Here is a 19,010-nt window from a genome sequence, read left to right as displayed (position 1 = left end):
TGCCACCTGGCTTTCCAACACCAGGAGCATTTGCCTGAGTGAGACTTGTTTATCTCCGTTCTGGAGTCATAAAGTTCAAAACAAACTTCCAAACAAAGGGACCCTCTGCTCTGCGGTTCTCAGCTCCATTCTCTTGTGAGGGCAGAGCCAAGATTCTGCTTTCCTGATGATTTTCACAGCTGATTCCACCAAGGATCCCACCCCCAGCTTCCTCCTGCGTCCTTCCCGGCTGCCTCTATTGTTGTAGACATCCTCATGGGTACTGCTTTTTTAGCCTCTTTTAACCCTTTTCTTCCTATCCTAATAACTGCGCAGGGAAGATAAGATTGTTTCCCCAACAGAAGCTAATTGGAGCTTTTAGACTGGACCGATGGTCTCTCCAAAGAGCTGAATTCATCAGCACCCAGGTGGATGTAGTATTAAAAGAACCCTAGACAAGAAGAACTGGTCAGTTAAGCCCCCTGTAATTGGAAAATTCTGAGGCATATTTTCATGGCCACCACTCTATGGAAAAGCCCCAAAGTTCTACATCAGTAGAAAATGACAGGACTGTCTCTGAGGGTAGGTATAAATGAGGGATGATATTAATAATTAGCATACATCGTCTTCATTTGCCAAGCATTACACTGAATATTATCACACAACAATCCATGAGGTAGGTACCATATTATAACCATTTTATAGATGAAGAATTTGAGGTTTATAGAGGCTGAGCCTCTTGCTAGTAAACGATGGAGCTAAGACTGAAAATCAGCCAGGCTGGAAACTGCTCCTGAGCTCTTAACCAAGCCACCATCTTGTTTACCTAATTCATACTTGGCTTAGTTAGTTACTGTCTATCCTCACTCCTCCCAAAAGATTTATGCTCCAGGAGGCCAAAGTCTTTGTCTGTCTTCTTGTATCCCCAGCTGCCAGCACAGGGCCTAGCACCAAGCAGACACACAATAAATGACTGCTGAATGAATGAAATGCTTTTATTTGACTATATAAACCTGAAATCTGAAAAGTTCTGAACATTGAGGTTTTGAGTGATAGCAAAATATGTTCACTGAAAAGTCTTAATTTTACATATTAAATTTACCTGAACTTTCTCCCAGGACGAAAAAAAAATTAGAACCTAGCAAGTTACATGTAACTTGGGAATTGAATAAAGAATCTCAATCTGAAAATGTAGGGGGTCTCTAAAGAGATCTTTGGGAATCATTTAAATATGTATTAAGCACTACCATGTTTTCAAAGTTATTCTAGGCCTTTTCAGTAGCAAAGAGTGGTCTGTGAATCACCTGGGATGCTTGTTTAAAATGCAGAGCAAGGGAACCGGGAGCCATTTTTGCAGATCTCTCAGGTGATTATTATACAAACAAAATTGTGAGGAGGTTCCCCCTCCACTGGCAACAACTCCTAATAAGCTATCAAAACGTGTTTCAACCACTGACCCTTCAATTTATCTAAAGATCCTTTAATGGCTGTCACATCTTGGGGTCCTGAGCCATAGCAAAGTTTTTCACCCTGTGTAAGACAGAAACATTGTATTTACCTAAAAGATGTTCTTTCCCCAGTTTTAAGAGGGTGGCCACCTACCCTTACCCTGGCATCTCAGTCTCTGATGCAGTGACTCACTCTCACAAGGGACCAACCTAGAAATGAGAAGCTCTAGTCCAGTTCTGCCACCACACGTTGTGTGTCTGAGGGCAGGTGGCTCAGCCTCTCTGACCCACTGTTTCCTTGTCTACAAATTGGGGGTGTGAGTGTTCACAGCTTTTTTATTCTACCTGTGCTCTAACCAGAGACATGGTATAGACAGGGATTATGTGTCTTTTCAGTCTTGTTCTTCTACACTCCAAAATCATGGTTCTGTGACCATGAACTAGGTTCAGAAGGTGACAGGGCAAGTAGTCAGGGGAATGTAAAAAATCTCACCTCACTGAATTCACCATGACCAAGAGAATCAGAATTTAGGTCTCTTTAATACACACCTACAAAAACTGATTCCAGGAAAAAGAAAACTTTTGGCCATACAAAACTGGGTGAACCAGTGAGGTTGAGTCATGAGGGTACACACCTGCTGTTTGCCTCAGACAGGGAGGTGTTTCAAGGCAGGGGTTCCTGGAGCTTCTACCCTTGAGGGCTGCACGATATTAGATCCAGGAGAGACCTGGGGCATTCTGTCAACAAATATTTATTGATACCCACTATGTGCCAGGTGCTCTTCTAGGTATTGAGGGCCTCGCAGTGATCCCAACTGACAAGACCCATACTTTGATGGAGCTAATATTCTTATGGCCAAGAGGGATGATTAAAAATATTGTAACAAATGAGTCAGTGATAAGGGGTATGAAGGGGGAGGTAAGGACAGGAGTTAGCAGACTGGAGGAACCCCTAATCTCTTACCCACGTGTCCAGTCGCCACCTTCTACACTTGGAGACGAAGAGGCAGAGACAGCAGTCACCTGCTCAAGACCAGACTACACCCAGCTGGTGAGAAGCAGAGTTGGAAGTGAACACTGTCTTCCTGCAAAGCCAATCCTTTCTTCACAGCCCCTCCCGATGAAGGGTCTATTTTCCTATCATGGTCTAGCCCTTAGACCCCAGAATCAAGGGAGGGAAACAGCGCTCAAGCACCCCCTTGTTGGCCGCAGGACACAGGGTCCCATCCGACCCCCTTCACAGCCCAGGACCCAGGGAGAAGCCCGGGCGGGGCGGGGCCTGGACACGCGCCGGCGCGTCCAGCAGGTGGCAGCAGCGAGCGGCCGCGCCCCCTGCGCAGCCACCCCGAGAGCCCGCATCATGGATGTCGAGCTCTCCTATTTCGCTTTGCTCGCCTTGGAATTCGAGACCCCAGACGAGGACCAGGATTCATGAACCGGTCGCAGGGGCCCGGGCAGGGGCCTCTGGCTCCCGACGCTGGCCGAGAGGTGGGTCCTGGGGCGGGTAGCTGCTCGCGGCGCCCGGGTGGGGACGCCCTGCCCGGCGGAGCCCGGCGCCCCGCGCGCTGCCCCCGCCCTGCCTCCCTGTGGTCCACACCCCCTTTGGGCTCCCGAGCCGCTGGGCTGCAATAGTCGGGGTGCGCGCGAGCAGGCGCTGCCAGCCCTGCTTCTGCCCGGCAGTCGGGTCCCAGGAGCGCGCGGACCCGGCGCCCGCGTCCTCTCTGCCTCCTCCTCCTTCCCGCTCTCACCTGCGCCTATTAGCCCCCTCGCCTTCAAGGCCAGGGGCTACAGCCCAGACTGAGAGGGGGACAGGAGAAAGAGAGAGAGCACCTGAGGATACAGAGCTGACACTGGACTACCCTTCTCACCCCCAGGTGATGAGTGAGGTCGGAAGATCGCAAGATTTAAAAAGCATCTGGAGTCTCCGTATTGAAAGACCCAGTGCAAAGGCATCACCATGAACACGAGCAGTAAGTGGGTCCTCCTCTTCTTCGCCATGGGAACAGGGTGGGGGCGGGAGGTGCAGGAGCCGGCGCTGGGGCTGCCTGGAAGGAGGAAGGAAGCCTGGCACGGGGGGGACACATGGCCCCCAGACTCCTCCTTGGTCCTTTCTGTGCTCCCTCCTGGGCACAGGGATATGGCTCCGGCTTTTCATGATGATGTGCTCATGTTTTACTGGCAGCGCCACTTGTCTCTGTGGGGAAGCCTGCTTGGCTCCTTCTAGCAATGCCTGGGAAGGCCTCGGAAGCAGTAGTGTGGCCATTGTCTGACTGGGGGGGGCTCTGAGGAGACCTCTGGGCTCACAGCTGGAAAGCCAAGGAAGGCCCTGCTTGTCCTGGAGCCGGGAGGAGCAGGGAGGCTGGCTTCGGGCTGGTGGGTGGGTGGGTGGATGTGGGCAGGCAGTGAGCAGTTTGATAAACAAATCATCAGGAAGCCACCTTTGGGTCTGGAGATTGTGAAATATCCTGCTCTTGTGTACAGGCAGCCCCAGGGGCACAGGGCTGATTTTTTCACACACCTGCAGGCTCTTTAGCCATCATGAGAATGAGAGAAAAGAGACAAGCCCTTTGGCCAAGGTCTCTAACATCCCAGAAGCAGCAACTGCTTTGCAGAGCCAGCACCAGACATTTTGCTGCTGGGCTGAGCCTCAGCTGCTGAGAAATGCAGTAAGAAATACGAGGCCCAATCCCTTTCTCCTCAATATAGTCCCTTTGACCATGGGCACCTGCTGGGGCGGGTGGCATGGGTGCCACCTGGAAGGAGGTTGGGGTTCAAGTCCCCCCTCCTGCCTCCCGGCCAGCTTTGCTTGTCTGGCTTATTTCGCAGCAGTTGGGGTTGTTAAACCAGAGAACCCCTAAGAACATTCACTTCCCTGGGTCTATGAGTTTGCCATCTCCTCTCTGGATTCCCAATTGCTCATCTGTGAAATGAGAAGGGTTGAATTAGAGGTCCTTCTAATCTAAGAATCTGCAAGTTTCTTCTAAAAAAGCTAGAGCTGAGAAGCAAGGCCGTACAAACCAGTACCTTCTGAGGCTGTGCCCAGACCAAACCCAGTTTCCTCACCCTCCCTCCATTTCAAGGCTTATGGCATGGAAGGGGGGAAAACAAAGCGAAAGCCAGGGAGATGGAAATGAAATATATTTATTTACTATGTGTTTGTATGACTCATCTCTCTGCTGTCTTCCTTTGTGTATTACATAGCTATGCTAAGCAAGCGAGTGTGGCCGGACTCCCTCTGCCTCTTACAGCCCAAGATTTTTGCCTCTTGATTTTGACAATTTGGAACAGGGCTGCAGCTTCACACCAGGCTCAGGAAAAGAGCAAAATTAGGTAGAACCGATCACCTAATGGGCCACATATTTGCATCTGTGTGCTCTCAGACAAGTAAGGATGTGAACTGCCTGTCCACTTCTCACTGTCTCTAGGGGAAAAAATGTTTTTATGGGAGTCCTTTCTCACTAAACGACAGAAGAGAAAGATGGCTCATTTATTTTTCAAGGAACTAAGAAATAAGGTAACAAGCAACAGACCCTGCCCTTTTCTCTCTTTGGAATCATAAGGAACTCTCGTCCCATTAGCAACACTGAGTATTCCTGAAAGAAGGAAACAGATTTTACTTGTTTTTAATTTTCAAATAACAACCAATAGAATTGAATACTGCAGAAGAGGACTAACAAAAATGCCATTCCAGCCTATATACTTTTTCTAAGTGGGGAGAGTGTGTTTATTTTATGGGAGTAGTGGAAAATAAACAGTGACTTGGACACTCTTGGGGGCCCCTGAGGTTCCCTAAGAGGGAGTGCTTCTCTAAAGGGCTGCCTGGGGGCACACTGGAGAAACTCCCGCTCAGGCTTAGAGCTGGGCTTCATCATCATTGAGGTTCCTTCCCACCCTGGGAGTCTGCAAAAGGAGAGGGTAGAAATCAGACATTGCAGGAGTGAAGGAGTGACAGGGTCATAAGGTCACAGGGACAGAACTTTGGCATGAGGTCCTTGGGGTGACCTGATGTAAGCAAAAATGCTCTCCCCTTTAGGATGTGAAATTCTCAACTCAATCCTCATGCCTGAAATTGAACCTAAGAGAAACTGTTACTCAGCTTTTCTTTCACTTCCACTTATTGAGTCCTCACTCTTTACCAGCCACTGGGCTATGCATTTCACCTGCACCATCCTCCCAGCCTCTCACATCCAACCAGTGAGATGGGCATTATTGCTCCAGTTTTACAGGTGAAACCTTTTAGCTAATGTTCAATAACTTCTTCAAGTCATGCAGCTAATTGTTGGATTTTGAAACGTACTTAGATGCATAACATTTTCGACAGTGTGTGCCATGCCTGACCAACAGTTCAGATGTCACCATTGAGGTGGGGGCAAAGCATGCGCTTATTATTACATTGCTAATCACTTCATCTGGAGAAGAGGCGCCTCGGCTACAGTCTTACAGCTCATAAGAGTTGATGTAGCTCAGGCCCTGCAATCAGGTGGGCCCTGCAATCAGGTGGGCCCAGGTTCTAGTTCCCTTATTTTTACTTATTAACTGTGTGTTCCTCAGCATGGTTGTCTCATCTGCAAAATGGGAATGATGGGACCTACCTCAGAGTGGAATGGAGATAATTGTTCATGTGTCGTGTGAAGTTCAGAGAGTGGTAACCGGGACATAGCTGACATCATGTCAGCGATGGTGGCCAGGCTGTCATTGTCACTGCAGTAGTCATTGTGGTTCTTGTCATTGTTGACTTCATGAAATTAGCGAGCAGGTCACTCAACCTCTCGGATGTCACATCTGTGTCATAAATTGAAAGGAATGTGGAAGTGTGATCTTGAGGATTAAACAGGATTATGAGAGATTGCTTTGTAAGTATATGTAATTTTTTTTAAATTATTTTTTATTATTATTTTTGGCTGCGCTGGGTCTTTGCTGCCGTGCGCGGGCTCTCTCTAGTTGCGGCGAGCGGGGGCCACTCCTCGTTGTGGTGCACGGGCTTCTCATTGCAGTGGCTTCTCTTGTTGCAGAGCATGGGCTCTAGGTGCGTGGGCTTTCAGTAGTTGTGGCTCGCGGGCTCTAGAGCACAGGCTCAGTAGTTGTGGCACACGGGCTTAGTTGCTCCATGGCATGTGGGATCTTCCTGGACCAGGGCTCGAACCTGTGTCCCTTGCATTGGCAGGCGGATTCTTAACCACTGCACCACCAGGGAAGCCCCTGTAAATTTTTTTTTATTAATAAGAAACACGTCTCAGATGGCAAAAACAGGGGAGTGCCCAGTGAGTGACTCCTCAGAGTACATTTTAGTTTCATCAGAATTCTTTCTTCTGAATTCTAGCTGAGCTTTAGCACACCACAAAGCAGGGCTGTGAGAGAAATGGGTAATTTTGGAGATGTAGAGTGGGATGGTGGTCTAGACCTGGCAGAATGCAACAGGTGGGCTCCAGCCCTCTGAGCCAGTAAGGAAAAGGGGAGGAGGGCTCCTTGCAGAGAGAACAAGACACCAAAGGCATGAGCAGGACACCCAGGGCTAGTCCTGAGATGGTACCTCCCCTGGGCCAAGGGCTTCAGGGAAAACAGAGTCATCATTTGTACCTTGGCCTCTGTGGGGTGGGTCTACTGTCCAACCTTTCCTTCCCCCTGCACACCCGCCCTAATTCCAGGGATCTGTTATTTGACTCCCAACCTGCTGAGGCAGCCTCCTAACTGGTCTCCCTTCACCTACTCCAGCCCCCTTCAGTCTCCTCATCCACCCTCCGCATCACACTTCGCTTAAAATGCAGATCCCATTGCTCTTAAGATGTGAGAGGAAACCCCTCAGCAAGGCCTGGAGGGTCCCCTGTGGCCCAGCCTGCTCATAGCCCAACCTCATCCACATGTGCCTCTACATTCTCCATGTTCCTGTCATGTTTGCCTCCTTCCATTCTCTCCTGGAAAGTTCCCTGCCACCAGCACCAGCCCCTCTGCCCACCACCCCTGTTCACCCAGGATGGCCCCTCCTTACCTTCCCAGCCCCAGTCCAGCTAACAGTCCCTGATGATGTTCTCCTCTGTGCACCTTGGCCCTGTTCCTTCAGAGCTTTGTCTGTGTCATCACACACTCACCCCTGGGTCTCATTTTCCTGAACCTACAGAGCAAGAAAAGAGCTGACCCCAGACCCCTTGTTCTCACATAATCCCCAGAGCCATGAGGGCCTCACCACCTAATGTGCATTTTCTTAGGCAACAGTAAGTCTTTGGTTATTCCCTGTCAGTGTCTCCCATTCCCTGTTGGCCCAAGGAGTTCCCAAGACCTGGGAATCAAAGCCAGGGGAGACTGAGTTGACCCCAGAGCGTCAGAGGCCCTGAGCACCAGAGTCAATTCTGTGTGTCGTAAAATGCTGTGCTTTGCTTGGGTTGGAACTCCCAGAGCTCCTGAAGGCTGTGGCTTTCCTAGGCACAGAGCCAGCGCTGGCTCATCCTTGAGGTTGGAGAGCATCCTGCATACCATGTACAGTGGTACCAAGAGCCATTCTCCCTCATTTCATTGACTTCTTCTGATGGCCCCTTCCTTGGTTGTTATCATGGATTGGCATGCCAACAAGTTACTTTTTTGGAGTAGACTTTGTTTTGTTGAAGAGAGCATTAAGGGGTCATATAACCCTCACAAAGATGTCATGGGATAGCAGACAGCACACTGGGGCAGTAAAAGCCCAAGCTTTGGGGTATGGATTCCTGAGTTCAAATTTAAGATCTGTCATGTAGTCTCTCTATAATCTTGGACAGGATAGATCATGTCTCAACCTGAATTCTTATCATTATAAAATGTTGACAGTAGTGCCAGTTGGGTTGTTGTGAGGATTAAGTGAAATAACGTGAGAAACTCAGTGGTGGTGGGTCTCAGGGAATGAAGTTGAATCTTAAGTTGAGTTGGCCATTGAGTAGAACAAAGTTCTGAAATGATGGTGTCATAAGAGCCAAACCCTCTAGTTGAAAATTAGCCTGTTTTGCTGGTATTGTGGCCAGCGCTGGGTTCTGTACATAAGAGAGCCATGGCTTTCAGGAAGCCTTCAGGAAGATGATTAACCTGGTATTGTATATGGCATGAGTCTAAAAGGGCAAGGCAGGAAGTTAGATCCTAGATGAGAGACAATTAGCCTAGTTCAGAAAAGGTCTGATGGCCAGGATTTGGGTGGCTGTAAGAATAGAAATAAGGGGAAAGATGCTTTAGAAGATAAAGTCTGCATGGCCTTGTACCTGATCGAGTTATAGGGTGAAAGAGAAGAGGAGTCTGTCTTAGGGTCCTGGCAGGGAACAGATGTGCAATTTGAGGGGAGTTAAACAGGAGGAGTCTTTGCAAGTGTGTGAGAAGGGTGCAGAGAAACAGACAAGGAGAAGCCAGGATGGCCCAAGACTGGGAGGCTAGTAACAGCGACCCATTACCACTCTTACCATACCTGCCCCCAGACCTAAAAAGGAAAAAAAAAAAAAAAAAAGGAAGCCAGAGACCCAGTAAGCTGTAGGGGAGGGACTGCCTGGTAGGAGCTGTGGCCTCTGGCTCCCGGAAGGCAGCCAGATCATGGCAACACCCCAAGGAAGGAACCAGGGGAATAAATATCCTGACCTCTCTCTCCTTCCTCCCTTGGATTTCCTACGGTACCCGATCCAACCAGGAGTCAGAGGGCAAGGAGGGCTCTGGCTTGATGGGCCCACCGTGGTCAGCCTCCCAGGGTAGAGAGGGAGCAGAGTGGGTCTGGGGAGGCAAGGGATTTCAGCATTGAAGACACCAGCACAAGGAGCACGATGACCTTCCTCTGCTAATGTCATTGCCCAGGTCAGGAACTCTAAGAATTCCTAGAGGAAAGGATCCATTGTAAACACAAACACAGGAGGATACTCTCTAAAGAAATTCTAAATTTGCAAAACGGATGAAATAGAGCTGATTGTATACTTCATAAGAATAGAGATTTTTTTTTAAACAGTGCTTCCCAAATGAATGGAGCACTTGTTGACAAATGACCACTTAAGGCTAAGGGATGGTTTTAGAGGAATAATATAAGGAACAATGTTAAAACAGCCCAAAATGAGTATAACACATCTCTGCAAATCACAATGTGATTTCAAGTGTACTTGCATTGCATAAAGGAAGTGATATCAGTTCTGAACGCCAACACTCCTATCTGGCAAAAGCTTTATCTGGCGGAGATAACATCTGGTGTCGTGAATGTCAACAACTGGCTAATACCTGGCATTAGCCAGATACCATTGTAAAGAACAGAAAACAACCAGAAGTGTGTGAGTACCTCTTACTTGTTGGGTGTTTCGCCAGTTAAATTGTTTTTAAAGGGTGCAGCTGGGTTCACCTTCCAGCCCTGCCCTTTCCTTGCTGTGTGTGCTTGGGCAAGTCACTTACCTTCTCTGTACCTCTGATCCTCATCTCGAATGATAATCACAGCGGGTGTAGTAATAGTGCCTCTCTCACAAAGTTCTTATAAAGAATAAATAAGTTGAGTTGTGAATTGCTTAAAATGGTGCCTGGCATATAGCAAATGTTTATAAAATGAATAAAAACAGTGTATATTAGTTTGCTAGAGCTGCCGTAACACAAAAGTACTACAAACTGGGTGGCTTAAATGACAGAAATGTATTGTCTCACAGTTCTGGAGCTGAAAGTCCAAAATCAAAGTGTCAGCAGGGTTGGTTCCTTCTGAGGGCCATGAGGAAAGGATCTGCTCCAGGCCCCTCTCCTTGGCTGTGGGTGGCCATCTTCCGTCTGTTGTCTCTTCACACTCGTTTTCTGTCTGTGCATATCTCTGTGTCCAGATTTCCCCTTTCGATAAGGACACCAGTCTTACTGGATGAGGGCCCACCCTAATGACATCATTTTAACTTGATTACCTCTGTAAAGACCACATATCCAAATAAGGTCACATTCTGGAGTACTAGGGCTTAGGACATCTCTATACAAATTTGAGGGGACACAATTAAATCCCTAACATAGCGTTTGTTAAGTAAATGACTCCTCAAGGAAAATATTTCCCTGTGGATCAGTTTTCCTGAATACCGGCCACTCCCCAGGGCTACTGTAGGATGCTGATAGTTGGTTATCTACCTAGTCTTGATGTTTAAACCCTCATTTTACCAGCTCTGACCAGCAGAGATGGAGCCTGCCCCTGAGAACTTGAAGGGGAGTGTTCACACATAGGAGGTGCCCAGAAAAGAGGACCGTGCTGACTCAGTATTCCACAGTCAGTCTGTCTGCAGAAAACACACTCCCCACCTTACCCCTATTCTGGTCCTTATGCACAACTGTAGCATTTCAACAGTGAAATGGAATTTACAGTCGTGGTAGTGTTTTTCAATCTACCTACTTCCTGGGAACGTCCAACATGGATAATAAGAATTGGATTGTTCATTTGTTTACTCAACAAATATTTACTGACCACCAGCTCTGTGCCAAGCATGTTGCTGGAGACACAGCAGTAAATATATCAGGCATGGTCCTTGCTTTCGTGGATCATACAGGTCCGGCACAATGGGCCAGCTGGTGGCCAGCATGATGAGACGTGTTTTATTTGCCCTACACTAGCTTTTCAGTGAGTTTGAATTATTTGCAAACACTCAGAAGTCAAAATTGGGATTTCTAGCTTCTCTTTAAAAACAGTTGAAAGACCTTGCATCCCTGCCTCTACGTTCCTACATGACAGACAACAGTAAGTAGAATTGCCTGCCTTCAGGGGGGCATGTACTGGTCTCTAGAGAGCCACAGTTGCCACCACTTCCTATTACATTGCACAAGGACAGCTTAATATTTTTCTGTTACCTTGCCACTGTAGGCATTTGAATTTATTTTGAATTGAAGTATAATTGATTTACAATATTGTGTTAATTTCAGGTATACAGCAAAGTGATTCGTGTATTTTTTTTCTATTTGTTTTCCATTATAAGTTATTATAAGATATTGAGTATGGTTCCCTGTGCTATATAGTAAATCCTTATTGTTTATCTATTTTATATATGGGCATTTGAATTTTTTAACCCTAATCTAGTAGATGATCCATATAACATCAAACACAGATCTGAGGAAACCGCAGCATATCTGTTCATCATAGGAGACAGTCCTGTCTGGAGTTAGAAATTGATTAACAATGCCATGCCGTAAAGTACTTTTGAAGTGAGCAAAATCCTGCTTCGTGTCCTTATTTCCCCAGCTGACCCATTCCCAGAGGGTGAGATCATATCCTGTTGGATATAGTTGGGCAAACAATGTCCTACCCCCCTCTCCTAGAGGTCAGTTTCACTTCCAAGGGAATCTGTTAGTAGGGGGTGGGACATAGACCAAAGGAAAGCAGTTCTGGATAACTGGTCCCAGCTCTGGGTACCTTTTCCAGAGCTGGTACCCTGGGAGGCTGGAGTGTTCCAGAGATTGTTGTGACATATGGGACATGCCTGCTCCAGTGGAGGACATCTAGTCAACAGCATGAGCTCTATATCAGTAAGGTCAATTTATACACCCACCCAGCTAAGGGATAATTGCTGAAAGGTCACACATTGACCCTAAATGGCTACTCAAGACCTCTCCTCTGTTATGATGGGGGTCTCCTGCGTGAGAAAGAAAGGTGAGAAATTGGATAATGCTAACATAATTTCTTCACTTGAGAGAAGATTTTTCTTCATTTCTTTGGAAGAAATCAGCATAGCAAATCATTCATAGAAGGCAAATCACAGTGCCTCATACATTGTCAGTGCTCAAAAGATACTTGATGAATCCATTCATTAAAAAAACCCACTCTTTTTCTTTATGAAGATCTCTCTTAGTTTCATTTTTATGACCATTTGCTAAGTTGCCCACCTGGATATTCCAAGACACTTCAAATTCGAACTAAAATTTAATAAACTTATTCTTTTTAAAAGAAAAAAAAACCTTCTTCTACTCTGTGGTCCCAGTTGATTGCTAGAAACTCCATCTACCCAGGAACATAAGTTAGTAGTCAGAAGGTAGCCCTCATCTGCATTTCCCTTTCCTTCACTCTCCTGTGTTCAGTCTGTGTCCACATCTGGTCATTCCTTCCTCCCAAACATGACCTGAACTCTTCCTTCCTCAACTGCCATCACTTCCCAGTGTCTACGGCACCAGCCATTGGAGTAAATGGTTGGGGGAGAGCTGAGTCGCTCTCAGGTTCAGTTGGAGGCAGCAGAGCCATGTGGGCTGCCAAACAGTGTGATTCCATGCTGCAGGGGCAGGAGGTGGTCATAGCACTGCTCTGCAGAACCCTGATTAGGCTGTCTCTGAGCAGTGCGTTCAGGGCGGAGCATGCCTAGGAACTGTGGGAGGACTTGAAACACGCTGGGGAGAGGGTCCTGAAGGAGCAGTAGGGAGTTAGCCCCACACTCTGGTTTTGTGTCCCCAAGAGAGTATGGATGATCCTTTGACGATTTCACACAATGCTACTGGGTTGTGCCCTGCACCCCAGAAGTCGTAGCCTCTTTTCTGAGGGCACCGCCATCCAGACAGAAGGTCCAGACAGGCTCCACTTTGCTGTCCTATTGCCCCCTGTGCTGTGGTCACTGCTGTGTGCTCATGCCACAGGCCCACCCCCTCTTTTGGCAGAATTCCACTCTCTACTGCATGTATCATTTCAAAAGCTTTTTCCTTGCATCTGCTTAATTTTGTGCAAAGCACAGGTCTTTCTCCATGGGCTGTTATCTCTTGTCCTCGCCAGCACCAGCAGGGCCAATGAAAGGACTGCTTTGCAATAGTCTAATGATACAGTTGATCTATTTTAAGCACCTGAAGCGCACTCTACCGAGTGCCAATCTTCCCACAGCAAGCTGCTCTCAGCGTGCAGGGGCAGGGCCAGCCCGAGGTCTGTTCCTGCTTTTTGAAATCTGGAGAAAGAGCCCAGGGATCCAGACCCTGCCCATCCAAGGATGATCTAAGGCAACAGTATAATTAGATATTTCCACAGTCAGCATGAGATGTTCTACAAGGAGAATTGCCTGTGATTATAGGGCGTAGGAACCTCAAGTGACCATAAATTCCTCTTTCAAAGGGCAGAGACAGAGCCTGGGTCCTTTACATGTAGGGAGAAGGGACCTGGGAGGCAGCATTTCAGAAACAAAGAGAAGCCCAAGCCCCATCAGAGATGCCTTAGCCTCACACCCATTTTTTTCTCCTCCTCCTAATCAAGAGACATTCTTTTCCAATTACAGCCTATTTGAGTGCAATTGTTTACAAATAGTATTTATTTAATCCTTACAACAATCCTGCATGGCCCTTCCCTGCTCTGTATCTAAGGATGTTCCCCCTCTGTGTTGCTGGCTTTCACCATCCTTCACAGAACTCACCACAGTCGGTAACTGTTTTAGCCATTAGCTTATTTTCTTCATTTCTGTCTCTTTCCCCTTTTGGACTATAAGCCACATGATGGCTCTGTGACAGGCCTGCTTTGTTCACTGCTGAGTCCTCCAAACTCATTACAGCACTTGGCACAAAGTGATGACTGCCAGTGACAGTTCATGTTTGTTGAGCATTAACTGTGTGCCAGGCGCAGTGCTAAGCTCTTCATAGACATGAATGCACTTAACCTTCACGGAAGTTCTGTGAGGTAGATGCTAATAACATCCTCATTTTACAGAGGTGCAAACCGAGGCTCAGAAAAGAGGTCGCTGGCCCTAAATCTCATATTTAATAAGTAACGAAGCCTTGAATGAATATGTGAATGGATGAATTTCACATGGAATATTTAATACTCCCATTTTGCATAAAAGGGAAATAAGGTTCAAAGTACAGTCTCCTGGCCTTGGTCACACGAGCTGGGAGGTGGTGGGGCAGGTGTTTGAAACCATGTCGAGCTGACTCCGAGGATCTTTTCCCTCCTTCCTGCTTCCTCCTTTTCACCGTCTTTCCCCATTTTACTGTGACGAGAGTCACGGGGGGAATGTATGGGTTAGGGTGGCTGGTCTTGTTTCCTGTTGGATGTCCCAGCACTGCTCCCCTGTTCACTAGGGCAATGACACAAATCCCTGCTCTGTGCATGGCGATGTGCCAGGCGCTGTGGGATCGGAGATGCATAGGACAGAGAGTGTGACCTCAGGCGGCCTCCTTCCAGCATCACCCAGGGGCAGACACGAGCATGTGTGGCTAAAATATGGCAAAACCCTCTTGGGTGCTGAGAGGGAAGGACAGAGTGAAGAGGGAGACAGGCCAAATTCCCCGGGAAGACCTGGGGAATACTTTGTGGTGAAGGTAGCACTCAGTCTAGACCTTGAGAGGTAGCTTGGAAGCGGACGAAGGGCATTCCTCATGGGTTCATCCATCCGTTCTCCCAGGCAAGCTTTCACAATCGCTTGTTATACAACTTGTGCATCCCCGGCCCCTGGCTTGTTGGGGGGAGGGCGAAATAAAGAGATACAGAGAGTTTCGGGAAAGGTCAGGAAGTCCGGTTGTCTGTAATCTATGGCGTATGAGGAGGTGGCCAGTGAGGAAATAAGGCTGGGGAGCTGGGGAGGATCAGATCTCTGAGAGTTTTACACGCCAGGCCGGGGAGTATTTGTTACAGTCTGTGGCCAGTGAGGAGCCATGAGAGGTTTTGAGCTGAGCAGTGACACCCCCACCGCCGCCCCCACTCCCACCGCCACCGAGCTGTGCATTATTTAGGAAGATCTCCCTGGCAACACGCACCTGATGGATGGGAGAGCCCAGAGGCAGTAGAGGCAGGCTAAGCACCGTGGAGCAGGTGTGAGTGGATGAGAGGGGAAGGCGTGGGGGGCAGAGAGGATGAGCTGGCAGTGGTTCCCCCAGCCACACTCTGCATTGCTGTCAGCGTTACTGCTCTTGTACTCGCAAGTGGACCTGTTATCTGATTCTGGTTGCTGGGACTGTGCGAACTGATGCTTTGAAAACTGGGTTACTGACCAAATCGAGACGCCTTAGATAGTGTATTTGATAAGCATTTGAGCTGTGGAGTCAGACTGCCTGGGTTCAAATTCCAGCTCAGCCACCGACTAGCTGTGCAGCCTTCAGTGGCTTGCTTTACTCCCTACCCTCACACACAGCTTCAGCTTCCTCTCAAGAAGGGAGTAATAGGGGAGGGCTGAGTAAGGGAATGGGTGTTAGATGCTTAGCACACATGCAATAATGATTAACAGCAGTAAAGTAGTGAAATACATTTGAATGTGTTGGGAAAAAAACCCTTTCTTCTTTCTTTTTTTTTTTTTAAATGGTGGTATCTTTTTAAAATTTATTTATTTATTTATTTATTTATTTATTTATTTATGGTTGTGTTGGGTCTTCACTGCGGTGCACAGGCTTCTCATTGTGGTGCCTTCTCTTGTTGTGGAGCATGGGCTCTAGGCGTGCAGGCTTCAGTAGTTGTGGCACGTCACCTCAGCAGTTGTAGTGCATGGGCTCTAGAGCGCAGGCTCAGCAGTTGTGGTGCACGGGCTTAGTTGCTCCTTGGCATGTGGGATCTTCCCAGACAGGGCTCGAACCCGTGTCCTCTGCATTGGCAGGCGGATTCTTAACCACTGCCCAACTAGGGAAGTCCCGGAAAACCCCTTTCAATATACAAATTAATCAACACATGGTATGGTTAGGACCAGTCACCTCTTGATCTTTCCATTGGAAAGGGGAGCAGAGGTATGTACTGATAACCCAGGACTTTTATTTAGCTAACATTTAAGGAGGGCTTTATTATATGTCAAACTATATTCTAAACTTCCCACGAATTGTCTCTTTTGATCCAGGCATGAGTCAGCAGTGAAATTAATGTTGTAGAGGACAGTCCTACTTGAATAGGGAGCATGTATTGGCAGACTTTTTCTGTAAAGGGCCAGGTTGTAAATATTTTGGGCTTTGTGGGCCATACGGTCTCTGAGGCATGAAAGCAGCCCATGACAATATGTGGTCAAATGGATGAGGTGACATCCGATCACAATTTATTTCCAAAAATAAAGGTGGAGGGGGATTTAACCTGTGGGCCAGTTTGCCGACCCTTATGCTAGATGACCTCTAAGACCTCTTCCAACATTAGAATTCCAATCTAAAATGATGATACAGAAATGCCTAATCTCTTACTTAGTTCATCTTTGTAACTATAAAGGAAGTTTACTTCAAATATGGTAAAGATTACACTGGAAAGATAGACCCAGAAAGGACTGTAGAAGGCCTTCTCCATTCCCTGTGTGCCTTCATTTTCTGCACAGCCCATAATTCACACTCTGGTATTACATGACTCATGTGACCACTAAATGCCAGTCTGCAGAGGCTGCCCTGAGGTCTGTTGAGTAGACAGCTCTTGATATTTAGGCCAGAGGCTCTCCACTTGGGAAAAGACATAAAAGGCAATATTCCATGCCAGTGCCTCAGTGTCCAAAGCAAAGTCTCCTCCTACTTTGCTCCCCATTCACATTTCCTATTCTAAGCCCACGTTCCCTTTTAATGAAGTATTGATACAATAGCCAAATTGTCTGTCCAACATGTTTTATCATCTCTCCATCTGATTCCTTGCAAGAACTTCCCCCCAACTCCATGTAACAGTGCAAATGAGCTGTCAGTTATGGTGTTCTGCCCCTACGCCAGGGGGTGGCACATGACCTAGACTAGCAAGTCAGAGTATCCCATCTACCTGTGCCTCAAGGATTTGTTCATCAATGGACATTAGACCCAAGAGAGGCCAACCATAGTATCCCCTGGAATTGGATAGGGAGATACTGGGAGGAAGTATTCATTCCATTGACATTGCTGAGCTGAGGAGATGAGGCTCTGGAGGTTCTGGTGGCCATTCCTGTCCAACATGTGGGAAGAAGCTGTCTGAAAAATAGAAGACGTCATAGCTCTGACCATATAGTAAAGCCTCAGAGTCCAACCAGATCTGAAGGCAGAGGCTACCCACCCCACCCTACCCGTAGACCTCCTAGTTGCAAGAACCAACAGGTTCCCTGTTTTGCTTAACCTAGTTTCAGTGGGTTTCTGTAAATTACAATGGAAAGGATCCTAACTAAGGCACTTGCTGTTGTTGTTATTTTACCCTTTTTCCCATTGGCAATTACCTCGTATAATTACCCTCATTTATCAAAATCCTAGCCATTTTTAGGCCAGAAGCTTCCTCTCATCCACTCCTGAAGTGGTTTTATTCCCTCTTCTGAAGTCCATGGCCCTTGTTTTATTTATTTATTTTTTTAAAAATAGGATTCTTGTCTGTGTCTCTATTTTTTTTATTTTTATTTTTTGGCCATGCCATGTGGCATGTGGCATCTTAGTTCCCCGTCCAGGGATTGAACCCGCACCCTCTGCAGTGGAAGCATGGAGTCTTAACCACTGGACCTCCAGTCCTGTTTTAAAACATTCTTATGGTTATGGGTCATTTGCTGTAACTCAGCATGGTTTATTCACGTGCATCTCCTAGCACCCCTCTTAGATTATGAGCTCCTTGAGGACAGGAGCCATGTGTCCACAGGGAATAGTGCATTTGCTCCACAACTGCAAGCAATAGACCACTGGGGAATCAGAGCATTATTGCTGGAGCTTACAAATCCATGTGTGCACCAAGCCACAAATGCATAATATTCTGTCAAATGCACGCGTATAAGAAAAATCAATATGGCAAAATAACTATTACTTTAAAATAATGCTAATGTAGTGAGGCTAACTAATATATACATATATATATATATATTTTGGCTGCGTCGGGTCTTTTAGTTGCGGCATGCAGGATCTTCCTCACAACGTGGGGGCTCTTCACTGTGGCACGCAGGCTTCTCTCTAGTTGTGGCGCGTGGGTTTTCTCTCTCTAGTTTAGGTGCACGGGCTCAGTAGTTGCGGCACGCGGACTTAGTTGCCCCACAGCGTGTGGGATCTTATTTCCCCGACCAGGGATCGAACCTGCTTCCCCTGCATTGCAGGACGGATTCTTTACCACTGGACCACCAGGGAAGTCCCTAACTAATATTTTTGACAATAAAAAGTCCTCAAATGATCTGAATGCGATTACATGGAGGAAACAAATGTAAAATTCTTGAACTTTACACTTAAAATTTATACACTTTATGCAAGTTATGCCACAATAAAAAGTAAAAAATAGGGATGTCCCCGGCGGCCCAGTGGTTAAGACTTCACCTTCCAATGCAGGGGGTGTGGGTTCGATCCCTGGTCGGGGAGCTAAGATCCCACATGCCTCGCGGCCAAAAAACCAAAACATAAAACAGAAGCAATATTATAACAAATTCAGTAAAGACTTTTTTAGAAAAGTAAAATATAAAATAAAAATAAAGCCATCCTTATACTTGACAAGCCTGTTCATCACTAGTCAATACACAAAACTTAATTTGAGATAGATCATAGACCTTCATAAACTAAAAGTTAAAACGATATAGCTTCTAGGGCTTCCCTGGTGGCGCAGTGGTTGGGAGTCCGCCTGCCGATGCAGGGGACGCGGGTTCGTGCCCCGGTCTGGGAGGATCCCACGTGCTGCGGAGCGGCTGGGCCCGTGGGCCATGGCTGCTGGGCCTGCGCGTCCGGAGCCTGTGCTCCGCAACGGGAGAGGCCGCAGCAGTGAGAGGCCCACGTAATGCAAAAAAAAAAAAAAAAAAAAAAACGATATAGCTTCTAGAAGAGAATATA

General features: G+C 47.2%; 1 protein-coding gene across 1 annotated transcript in view; it reads left to right on the top strand.

The window, feature by feature from the left end:
* Positions 1-3,384: 3,384 nt before the first annotated feature.
* Positions 3,385-19,010, top strand: part of ABLIM3 (actin binding LIM protein family member 3) — a gene marked incomplete at both ends in the record, with an annotated part of 145,628 nt that continues 130,002 nt past the window's right edge. Inside the window, one exon of the mRNA XM_079701541.1 lies at positions 3,385-3,397. Within this exon, the coding sequence (XP_079557667.1) occupies positions 3,385-3,397 (13 nt within the window). The remainder of the gene's footprint in view (positions 3,398-19,010) is intronic.

This window comes from Hyperoodon ampullatus (genome assembly GCF_949752795.1).
Source record: "Hyperoodon ampullatus genome assembly, chromosome: 4".
Classification (NCBI taxonomy): domain Eukaryota; kingdom Metazoa; phylum Chordata; class Mammalia; order Artiodactyla; family Ziphiidae; genus Hyperoodon; species Hyperoodon ampullatus.
The sequence above is the reverse complement of the archived record's forward strand: the minus strand, read 5'-3'. Positions and strand labels throughout refer to the sequence as shown.